This window comes from Glycine max, chromosome 9 (genome assembly GCF_000004515.6).
Source record: "Glycine max cultivar Williams 82 chromosome 9, Glycine_max_v4.0, whole genome shotgun sequence".
Lineage (NCBI taxonomy): Eukaryota > Viridiplantae > Streptophyta > Magnoliopsida > Fabales > Fabaceae > Glycine > Glycine max.
This window is the reverse complement of record NC_038245.2, coordinates 45,068,518-45,080,551: the sequence shown is the minus strand read 5'-3', so window position 1 is coordinate 45,080,551 and position 12,034 is coordinate 45,068,518. Positions and strand designations below refer to the sequence as shown.

Here is a 12,034-nt window from a genome sequence, read left to right as displayed (position 1 = left end):
ATAAACTATCAAGGGGACCAAAATCGCTAATTTATGAGACTAGAGATCAAATGTTACAATTAAAAATCAAGTTGACCAAAATTATGAATTTAAAAAATTAGAAAAATCAAAATTACAATTTAACCTTTATTATATTTTTATTAATAATATTAATATTTTTATTATTATTATTATAGGATTGGATCGGGTTGGATTAGAGGTTGACAACTCACAACCCATTGTCCAACCCGAATATAATCATGTCCATATTGAATTACATTTAATCTAACTCAAACACTTTTGAAATCTAACCCAATATAATTGGATCGGATTGAGTCATGGGTCAACATGGACCTCGGAATACTCTTACCTTCAACTTAAAATTAATTTTGAATCCTAAATCAATTTCTCAATGTAAATGAATATTTATCTAAAATCATGTTAATTGATATTTTCAATACGATTTTAAATAATTCAACCTTAATCCAAACACACACTAAAGGGACGAGATCATTATCAAATAGAATGATAGAACATAGTAGAAGAGCTTATATAAATATCAATGAAAAACATCTGATTTTTTCCCATTTGCCTATTTTTTAGTTTACATTGGAGAATTCTTGACAAAAAAAATACATATAACAACAGCACATACATGAAATATCTGGATCTCTATCATCATACATATATTTATATATAATCCGCGTTGCAAAGGCCATGACATAGCTGCAGGTAATCACAAAAGAACGAGTTCTGTGCCATTTGTATTCTATCGCGGGTATGACCTTGTTCACCAAAATGAACTTGCTGAGATGTCCTACACTTTCCCTGCTCCTAGCATTTATTGGCCTCAGCACTCAAGAAGGCATTATCTGCTTTCTTGGGTCTAAATCACTCTTCTATTATACCATTAGGATGAAGGAGCTTTCAACTTATATATTGAAAAACCATTAGTGGAGAGGGGACAGGAAAGATAGTATTAGGCAAAAATAATACATGTACACTTAATCCAAAGACAGATTGCCAGTTCGGATGTTTCGTTGCTGATTACTAATACTTTTGCCCAGTCGTGATAGGGATGAGTTCCAATCACCTGGTTTTCCACTGAATGTTGGAGATCCCATATTAACACTGAATGGATATGCAAGTTTCGGCTGAAACCATTTTTTCAGAGCCAAACCACCAATTCTAAGCTTCCCATTCGATTCACTACCCTGGTGAGGAATCTGAAGCCTCCTCAATAACGCTCCAACTGCTTGGCCAGCTCTGAAGCCAAAATATTGCATATTTGTCATACAAATTTCTTAAACAGTATTTTCTGAACACATTGTACAAGAGAGAATTTCAAACTAAAAAAATTGAATAACTTCACACAATAACACCTTCCAATTTTTCAGTCACATGTAAATCAGACATTTATGACAAACAATCTCCATAAAATATAATGCAAACAGCAAAAATACTCAGATGAACCTGCAAGTAAATACATATTACCAGGGGTAGTCAATCACCAGCTTAAAACTATTAAGAAAAATTTAAGAAACTTGAAATTTGACTTGCTCGTGCCATTTGACCACTGACCACTTAAGATATTGTATTTTACATATACATCTTGTTACTAACTCGTGGATGTGTCAAATACGGAATGACTCACAAAAATCACTATCAGTAAAATATACAAATGGCAGCCAAAAAAATATGCCATTTTGTACAAATGTAATGGATCATCAATGAAAATATAACACATGTAATAACTAATAGACATGATGTGTTTTCATTGGAAAACAGCACCAACAGAACAACGTCCATTAAGATTTCCCTATTTGATTTAGCAACCAAAAATATCTATATATAGGCTTCGTGCATTTAAACATAAAAGTGTGTTCCTCTGACTCAACAAATTTGGATAGTAGTTCATATTGTACGTTTGAAATATGGATTGTTGCAGATATGTGGGGCAACTATATGGTTAAAAAACATGTTGACAATGGATGCATTTGTGATTGACTATCTCACCTTCCTCCAAGGTTAATATTCTTCTTCCACTTCGGAGACACAACTTCTGTTTTCTCTACAGGCAATAAAATGATTATATTGGGCAATCTTGCACCTGCAAAGAAGATTTCATGGGGATCCCGACCAAAGAAGTCAGTAGACGATATGTAATGTAATATTTTCTACCATTGTCATCTGTTGGTTTAGTAAACACGTAGTAAATACACCTATGGTAATTATTAATAAAGTTTACTTAAAAAAAGATGGTTAAAAGGAAAAAATAGAATCCTGAAATAGTATATTAAAAGAAAAACTGCAAGTTGTAGACTTAAATCATCACCAATTGAAAATTTCAAAATGGATCACCAAGAGATTGATCCATTTTGAAACAAGGTTTTGTTCACAATATTTGTTGCATAGTACCAGAAAACAAGTCCTTATATTGTCAGCAAAATCATAAAATAGAAGGAAAGATAAAGCCGTACTATGGGATGCAGATTGACTAGCTTATGTTTGATAATCATGTTGTGTTGAAGCAGATAATGATACCCAAGTAAATAAAAATAAAGCATATTTTTGTTAATCGTCTGTTGCCAGCTTTTCCTTTCCATACTATCATAGCAAAGGAATCAGAAAAAATGAAATATCAACTTACACCGTAGATTGAATTCATTTCCTTATCCATATATCAGTATGTTTCATGTAAATAAACTCAAATTAGCAAATTAACTCATTTTTAAAGTTTCAATTGATCTCCCAAAAGAATTATAAATAAAGATAAGAATAGAAAATCTTTCTTTGAATGAAAAGTTCAACGAGTAAAATGTAGCACGGTATTATTAAATTATGATAATATTACCTGCTGCTAGTCGATGCTTGAGACCTTTCAAAACTGTTATGAGGTATACCTGTTAACATTTTCATGGATTTAGGGATATGGATTTAACAATTACGGTAGCACAAATGTCTATCTACTGCATATGTTTGCTGGTCAAATTTGCAAATGTTTCAGATGTATACAAAGTATGAAAGAGACGTGAACAGTGATGAAGGAAAACAAGAGGCTATTGTATCCATCATTCAAATTTTGGAGCAAATCTGCACATTAGTATCATAGTAGATTGCATATATACACCAAATATCAAATGTGGTTATAAAATAAAACCTAAGAGTACTGCACACATACAGAAAAAAAAAAAGGTAGAAAATCTCCCAAAAAAACGAGTAAAAACTAAAAGATAATTTAATGTAGGTAAAAATATTTCCATTTATTTATCTCCTGTGCAAATTATATGTGCAATGACTCTAAAGCACTTTTTTCTGCAACAATGTGAATGAACTTTAAGCTTGTTAGTTAATCTTGGAATATAGTAAGCATAGGAAGGCTTTGGTGACTATGGGATGGGCTGGGCTTGGGTATGTTACTTATACCTGACCTAGTTCCTATTGTTAGATAGTGAGTTATGAGACTAACTTAACCCTAAAAAATCAGCTTATAAGATAAGGATTGTTCCCCACTAATATAGTTTATCTCGGCACTATCTTTAGTTGATGTGGGACTTCAACATGTCCCCTTTTGCCCATAGCTAGCCGCTATGTGGGACTTTCAACACACCTCCTCTATATAGGGGTGACCACAATTTAGGTGGCTTTTCCAACACCTATAAATGGAAAAACAGTGATTGTAATCCCCAAATACAATTGAGTTAATGAATCCGCCACATAATTTCTCTCTTTCTCTAGCCTTTCACAGTTAAGAAGCAAACCTTTTATGCAACATAAATAATAATTGGAGTTAGACAAGCTCACCTCAGCAGTAGAAGCATTCAATTCCTTAGCATCAATAACAACAGGACTCACTTTAAGGGATACAGATGGAACAACTCCGTGTGAAGCAGATTCCTACACAATTATTACAACATCGTATGATGGTCCAGGTTCCATTAGAAACAATAAGACATAATATACTGAATAGAATTAGTTTCAGCTCCATACTGACCTCAAGTATTGAAAAAGCACGAGGATCATATTCACCAAATCCATCCATTAATGAACAGAGGTTTGAGCTTCTTGAAGTTTCCATGCTTACTCCTAGGTTCTCAACAAGTCTATTTTTCACAGATGTATCATAAGGGAGTTGCAGGCATCCCAGAATTTGCGACAATATTTCACTTGTAGGTTTTTCACCGGCTTCAATTGTTTCACGATACACCATTAAGGCCAGTGATGTCCTTTATAGAGTAAAAGCAGCATTAGACTTCCACAAAAAAAAAAAAAAAAAAAAAATCTAGAAGAGAAGCCTGAGAAAATTAATGGTCATAAAAACAGGGAATGGAGATTTACAGACTTCCTCATGTTATTAGTTAGTTTCTTTGACAGAGTCAATTGGGTAAGAATGAGAAAAAAAAAATTATTTCAAACAAAATGTTATTGAAATGCAATAGTTTCACTATAAAAAAGCAGCATCCTGACATGCATAAATTGAAAAAATAAAAATGTAAAAGAATGTCTATGCATAAATAAACAGTTAAATAATCGTGTCTTAAAAGACTTGCAAAAATTAAAGAACATATACCATTTATTATCAACTTGTGGCCGTCCTGAGTCAAAAGATAAAACAGGCTCACCAACAAAGCAAGCCTTCTCAAATCTTCGCTGGCACATTCCTTTCAAAGAAATCAAAGCGCTATCAGAATTTACAAACCATAAAACTCTCAAGGCATAAAATATGAATAGATTTGAGCCACATGATAACCAATATCCATGACCTTTTGCTTGAAGTTCTCAGAAAATTAAGAACTAATCCCATAAATAAAATTCAATGCATATCATGAGAGTAATGCATTTTTTATTTATTTAGGTGGAGGAATAAGAGTTCATCCTGATTTCTATATTTTTTTAATATGAAATGGCCTTATAGGAATATTTCCTATGCAATTGCACACAATTAACTAACAGGAAAACATGCAAATTGTGAAAGAATATGTAAGAATCTATAAAGCCAATATACTCCAAAAAAATGACAAAGTATTGCTGCTATACTTATATACGATACAAATACATGTATGCTATCCAAGGAGTATTTTCCAAAAGAAAATTATTTTCTTAGAAAATTATTGATACATTTGGAATACACCTCTGATGCTTCGAATAGGATTAAATTACACAGCTCCAATACAAGTCTATTCTCTTCCTTTATATCTTAAATATATAGCGAAAAGAAGGCAAATTTATAGAGCCAAAACTTCTTTTCAATAGGACTAAAAATTATAGTCACAACTCACAACTTCTTTTGAACAGAACTATGATGCTTTTTTGTGATGCTCTAATAAAGGTTGGGAGAAAATACAAAATTTTATGAAATGTTCATCGGGGAAAGAACATATTTTGATATGGTCTTTTGCTATGATCACAAGTTTCTTTTTCTTTCTTTTAAATAGTGTTCACCATCCACTAATGTGATTGCATATTAATGAGAAAGGATATGTCTCTTTACATAGTAAATTTATGTAAAATGTTTTTGTTTTTAATTCATATTAACAAATTTAATGCTAATCATATCATATCTTGAATTTTTAAGAATTTTTCATATCCTGTATATGTATCATATTGTACCCATGTTGTATTAAGTTATAAGTATTTGGGCTTTAAAGGTAATGAAACAAAAGAAAAATGCAAGAGAATCTATAACAACAATTTTCAATGTATTTGCAAACATCACATAATGAGACAACAATTTTTTAAGAATATAGCTCCTAATGTGGAAGGTAAAGGTATAAATAGAAGTAATGCAATAAACAGGTCATTTTAAAAGCAATATCAAAGAAAAAACTTGATTAAGCTGAACAATATAGGACCATAATTGAATCTAACAAAATCCAATGAGACTCACCAATTATGCATCGACACATGATGAGATTAGGGACTACACCATCTTTTTTAGCTAGAGAAAGGAGCATCTGAGCTGCCTCCATATCATCCTTTCTATCAATGCAGGCAAAATAGGAAATTGGTTGAGAAAGAACCTAAACTAAACATTAATTTGATGACACAATCCTCTTACTTAGACCACTTACTTCTCACTTGCCACTATAAGTATTGAGAATGTGATACTGTTTGGGCGCAATCCTAATCCTTTCATTTCAAATAAAACCTCCAAAGCCTTCTGAAATTGATCTCCATCACCTGTAGGAAACTCTTACAATGTTTAAACTCCATTTTCCCACTAATCAGCTAAAGTTAAACAATGCAAATGCACAGATCGGGGAAACAACTGCAGCAGCTCTAAAATTGAAAACAAAGTTGGAAGTAACCATAATTCAAGCAAAACTAAGGTAGAGAGGGTTGCCACCCATGTGTTTTACAAGAAATGCTTTAGGAAAAGAAACATTAAATAAAGTCAAATCATTTTGGAATTTATCTTAATTTACACTGCCCTTATCATATCTTAATAGTTATGTCATATTTTGGCACTTTGGTTATAGTTTCAGTTAGCAAGTTACTGAGTTCATCTACAAGTTTGTTAAAAGTTGCTTTCTGTAATTAGAATTTCAGTTACCTGTATAAAAAAGTACTCAGTAACTGTAATGGTGTTGAGGCAGATTAGCATTTTCACCATAAAATTCTCTCTATTTTTCTCACTCTTTCTTACCACCTCTCCATTATTATTCTCTCTTTATTCCTCTCATTTTTTTAATTCTGGTTGCCATATGTGACAAGTTATTAGAGTTGTTGCATTGGCTAAGAACTTGAGATTATATTCCTAGGGGCATTTTAGTACTTACATTCAGAGTTTTAAATTCAGGTATTTATTTGTCTGTGTAAGTAGTGGCTCATTTCCTTGTCAACACTTGTCCCAAGTCGAGCTTTAGCTGTTATTACCCAAGAATGAATGAAGAGTACATTTTCAAGGAAATGTTAGCTTTAGCTGTCTAGTCATGTGATGAGTCTCCTTTGGTCTCTCTTATCTCTCTATCTTCGGATATGTTTATGTTTACTAATCCTATTAAATTAAACTTCCCTGAACTCACAGACCTTTAAATTTGCAGTTATTTTTTTAAAAGGAACTACTTTTCCAAGCTATTGAACAGCTTCCTAATCAAACATTTAGTGCTGAAGCTGTGAAGCATAAAGAATTCACAGCTTCAAGAACCTGAATGAATGTAATGATCAACAAAAGAAAGAAAGAAAAAAGTCAAACTTACAAAGTGCAGTGAGCAAAGCATTAACTGTTGAAACTGTTATTGTCAATTTAAGAGATTTAAGATATTCATATAGCTCCAATGCTTTCTGCCAATTTCTTGCCTGGAATAAGCATTTGCCACTAGTTAGTAGCATGGTGAATTCAATGCAGGGGACAAAAGATTTGAAGAAACATAACTTACATGGAAAAGAAACATAAACGTACACATCTGTTGTCTCAGGTCTACTTGTACTACATCTTTTTTAGTTTCTAGATTCAGAGTCATCAACAAGAACAAAAAATCCTTAATATACTACACATAAACTAAAATATTCTACATCCATACATTTCTTAATTAAAATCAATAACTAAAATGTCCAAAAAATTATAAGAAACCCATACTTCATTACATCCCCACTCCCCTAGTAGAAAACCTAATAACAGTCATTAAATGAATTGAATTTCCTAAATTAATGACTTTATTAAAATAAAAATAAAAACATTTCAAATGCACTCTACTGTCCATAAACAGACCTTCAATCCATTTCAGTTCCTTTACCTTTTATTATGCATACTCTACAAAATCCATAATCCAATTTTTTTTATTTCATGACTAAAAGATTGCCCTGGGTAAGACCAGACTCATTAATGATTTTTCATATTCATCCATGCCAATCTTGTTTTCCTTTTCTTTTCAACTAAAATCATATTACTTAACCAGACATACATTGCTACAGGCACCCATCAATGAGCTATATGACATTATTCCAATAAGTATTCCTCCTTTACGGGCTTCTTGCAGGACATCAAAGGCAGCATCCAGCTTTTTAGCATGACCAGCAACATCTATTAGTGCACTCAGAAATATCTGCATGATGAACAAACTTCAGTAAGCAAACAACAGCAGAGAAAGGATAAAACTTTGCATACAAGAATCAATTCAAGAAACCACCATAAAATAAAAGCATTATTATTAAGCTTTTATTTACTGCCCATTATTATTATGTTTTAAAATCCACTAAAACTAAAAGATTTTAATAATACATAATTCCATATCAAAAACATTTTTTCAAAAAAAAAAGGTACCTCATCTGGGAGGATCCCTTTCTGGGTCATGTCATTGTATACAGTATGAGCAAATTCCCAATCTCCAGTTTGGCTGCAAGAATTAATGGCAATGGTGTAAACTTCTGGACAACCCTTTATGTTATATTTTTGTACCATCTTGTACACTTCTTTTGCTCGTTCAACCTGCAAAAAAATAGAATATTGTTAAACATTAAATAGATTTAGAGTACAGTACAATAAACAGTGATAGGGGAAGAAAGAAATCACACCTGACCAGCTTTTGTGCATGCTTTCAACAATGCTCCTATAGTTACGTGATCAGGGTCGATGGGCTGTGTTTCAGCTGTCATTTCTGCTAACACATCAAAAGCACGATCTAATGCTCCTGATTGGGCACAAGCAGCTATAAGTGCATTGAATACAACACGATCTGGCTTCACATTCTACTGCATTAAACATCACATCAGCATGTACAATTAAAAAACTGGGAGGAACTCAACTCATACCACTGTGAATATAGTTCTTTAGAAATACATTTTGCAATAATTGTACCTTTGACCTCATAATTCCATAAGCACCAAATGCTTTAGCCACTTGCCCAGCTCTAGCACAACCATCAATAAGTGCTCCATAGGTATGAACATTAGGTTCCACTCCAGAATTAACCATCTTGTGAAACACCTGAGCATACAGATTAACATTTTTAATGGATACGGAATTTACAAAAATATTACATTTAATAATATCATGCTATGGTGAGTTGAAGAGAGATATTGTACTTCAAACATTAGATCAACTTTCCCACTCTTTGCACAAGTTAATATCAGAGTGGTATAAAGTTTGCAATCAGGTTCTAGTCGAGCATCCTTAAGAAGCTGCAAAACCTGAAAAGCCCCTGAATACACAATACAAATGCCATGAACTGAAAAGATGACAAAGAAGGAACATTTTAGAGGGTAACTAACCAGGATATTTACCTTCTGAATCTTGGGAGCTTGCACACACTGACATAAGCATATTAAATGTACTCAGCATTGGATTTGGAATGAGCCTAATGAAATCAAAAGCTTCTTTGACAGCCTTTCGTTTCTTGCAGATGTTAAAAAACTTAGCATGATAAACCTATAACCAGAAAATAGGCATGTAAGAAAAACATAATATTGAAGAACAGAATATCAAGTAACAGCCAGAAAGACGCATGTACCTTAGTCATGTCTAATAAACCCTTTGTTTCCATATCTTTAAGCAATTCTACACATTCATGTAACCTAACAAAATCAATGTACTTTGGGATAAGCTCCTCAAGCTTAAAAGTAATAGTAAAAGTAGGTCAGATGGGCATCATGATCATGATATAGTCAACAAATAAGAAAGAGGTGAAGGGAGGAGTTTCACCTCATTGTTTCATTGAAAGCAAATTTGTTTCATGTCTAAAATTCCAGCTAGTAGTATTCTCATAAATTAACAAGATTCTGTTTATCAGTGCTCATAGGAGGCAGATCAGGTTAGCAAATTACCTTTCAACTTTTAGCAAATTATTATATTTGCTTAGAAGCTCTGAAGGATCCATTTTTGGACCATCATGCACCCTGAATTGACCATTTGTCTGATCAACATGCACGTTGATCGAGTGAGCATTCAGAGGCAAAAAAATTTTACTGTTGTGATCCATACTGTTCCTTTCCATTTCTCTTAAAGAGATGCCACCTTTCCTCAAGTTTTTACTCACATGTTGTGGAGGGTAGCCTTCTTTATTATGACTGGAAATTTTAACTGCTCCTTTGACATGTTCTGAATCAATAAACACGGTTTACATAGAAGTTTTCTTTATATTTTGGACAGTTCATCATGATACTATGTAAAGATTTGACCAATTATAACATGGATGAAATGATATGATAATGCATTTTCTTTCATGTAATTACCTGCACTTTGTAGAGGAATATCTGTAGATAACCCTGATCCTTTTAGTGCGCCATTTCCCATCACTGAGGCCAATCCTTTTTTATTCATAAAAGAAGCACGGGGAGATAATGACTTTAAACTACTAAGTGGTGTCATGGATCTGGTTGCAGGCTTGTTAACCTCATAAAACATGTACAGCCCTTCCCTAACTGATTCACCAAAAAGGATATCATTGTCGATAGCACCAAGTTCAATTTTTTCTTTAGTATGTTCATCGACTGTTGTCAGTGCATTGTTTACAGAAACAGAAGAAGCAGTATGTTCAGATTCAACCATATTCAAAGGCAACTCATCATCAGAGTCAACTTTATCTTGACTTTCTTCCACTTGTATAGCCATTTCCTCAGCAAACTCTAGAGGTTGTAATGAACTTGGTGAGAAAGGCACAGATAAAAAAGCCTCATCCAATACCTTGGAACCATTATTATCCTTATTATTATTATTATTGGCACCAGAGTCAAGAACAGAAGAAGATGGCGACTCCGAAGTCTCGGTGGCGGCAAGGGCCACTTCTTGCACCACTGATGATTTCAAAAACGGAATGTGGATTTCGTTGTCCTCAAAGACACGGAAGTCTTCCCCATGGTGATCCTTCAACTTGCCAATCTCAGTCAGTGTGTTTTTTTCCCTTTGAAATTCTGTATAACCAAGAATCTCCCTATCAATGATCCGGTTCCCAACATTAAATCCTTGCGATGATAACGCAAATTTCGCATGTCCCCGTCTCTGTATTTGTTTGTAAAAAAAGAAGTCAGGAAGGTGCTAATTATAGAAACAGAATACACGCAATCAATTAACAAATTACATTTTTTCGCAGCAGAAATACTCTATCTAAAAGACAATAAAAGAAGTGTATCTAATTATAGAAAGAGAATAGAAGCAATCAATTTACGAAGACAAGGAACTTTGACAGCGACATTTTAGCAGCTTATCAATATCACTAAATAATGCATCTAAATAATCTAAGCTGAATAATTTCCAAACAAATTGATACAAGTAAATTTAAAAGAAGTGAATTAGTGAAATTGGATGACCTGGTGGTTAAGAGTGGTCTTATTTTTTTTCTTGTTGAGAGTGAAGTGGAGCCAGGAAACGGCGGAGAGAGTGACGACGATAACAACGACGATGACGGAGTGGGAATGGAAGGAGGCCTTGAAGACGAAGCGCGGGGATTGGAAGCGAAGAAGACCTAAGTTGCTGTTGTTGTTGTTGTTGTTGTTGTTGTTGCGTTTGTTTCTGTTTCTGGAGCGAAGAGAGAGTGGCGTCGGAGGAGGAGGGCGGAGAGTGTGTGTGGAACCGAGGAAGTGTGTGCGGAGAGCGGAGAGGGAGGGAGTGCGGGAGGTGGTTAGAGTGAGGGCGCGGTGGTGGTTGAGAGAGAGGTTAACTTCCATGGATGAAGAAGGAAGAGAGAGAGAGGAGAAAGTGGATTAGCATTTACTAGCAGCAAGGAGAGGAGAGCAGATATAGTATAGTAGTAGCTTGTTTTGAAGCAGCAACCAGAGACACCACTTCTTTCTTGCTAATCCATTTCCCTGCTGACGTGGCGCATTTTTGTTTTTCCGTTATGCCACACTGTTTCTCATTGCCTCCAATTCCATAAGATAAATATAATTGGGAAATTTAATTTTAAATTCAAATAATATTCATATTGTCCATAAATGACTATAATTTTGTCAACATCTTTTCTTCTTCCAAATAAATTAGACTTGAATTATGTATCTTTCAACTTCCAAGCTACTTCTCCTATGCGTATAATCTTCTCATGCTACTTCATGTTTTGCTAGTATTCAATCTAGAATGAAGATGATACTTGCAATAACACTTTGATCATTAAGTTAGAGGAAT

General features: G+C 33.7%; 1 protein-coding gene across 1 annotated transcript; it reads right to left on the bottom strand.

The window, feature by feature from the left end:
- Positions 1-532: 532 nt before the first annotated feature.
- Positions 533-11,685, bottom strand: LOC100788743 (pentatricopeptide repeat-containing protein MRL1, chloroplastic). Its single transcript, XM_006587607.4, has 19 exons — positions 11,224-11,685; positions 10,150-10,915; positions 9,742-10,015; positions 9,429-9,492; positions 9,202-9,346; positions 9,004-9,119; positions 8,777-8,905; positions 8,494-8,667; positions 8,243-8,407; positions 7,884-8,024; positions 7,179-7,278; positions 6,051-6,159; positions 5,867-5,958; positions 4,550-4,640; positions 3,974-4,205; positions 3,784-3,876; positions 2,834-2,882; positions 1,996-2,089; positions 533-1,245 (listed from the first exon to the last, which is right to left on the bottom strand). The coding sequence occupies exons 1-19, from the start codon at positions 11,578-11,580 to the stop codon at positions 984-986; spliced, it is 3,453 nt and encodes a 1,150-aa protein (XP_006587670.1). The 5' UTR covers positions 11,581-11,685; the 3' UTR covers positions 533-983.
- Positions 11,686-12,034: the final 349 nt, after the last annotated feature.

Excerpts from the sequence above, each read along its gene's own strand:
- LOC100788743 (XM_006587607.4), bottom strand. The coding sequence starts at position 11,580 with ATGGAAGTTAACCTCTCTCTCAACCACCACCGCGCCCTCACTCTAACC. Across the intron at positions 8,408-8,493 it reads CATGCACAAAAGCTGGTCAG|GTTGAACGAGCAAAAGAAGT; the intron begins GTGTGATTTCTT and ends ATTTTTTTGCAG. Across the intron at positions 4,206-4,549 it reads CCACAAGTTGATAATAAATG|GACATCACTGGCCTTAATGG; the intron begins GTATATGTTCTT and ends TACTCTATAAAG.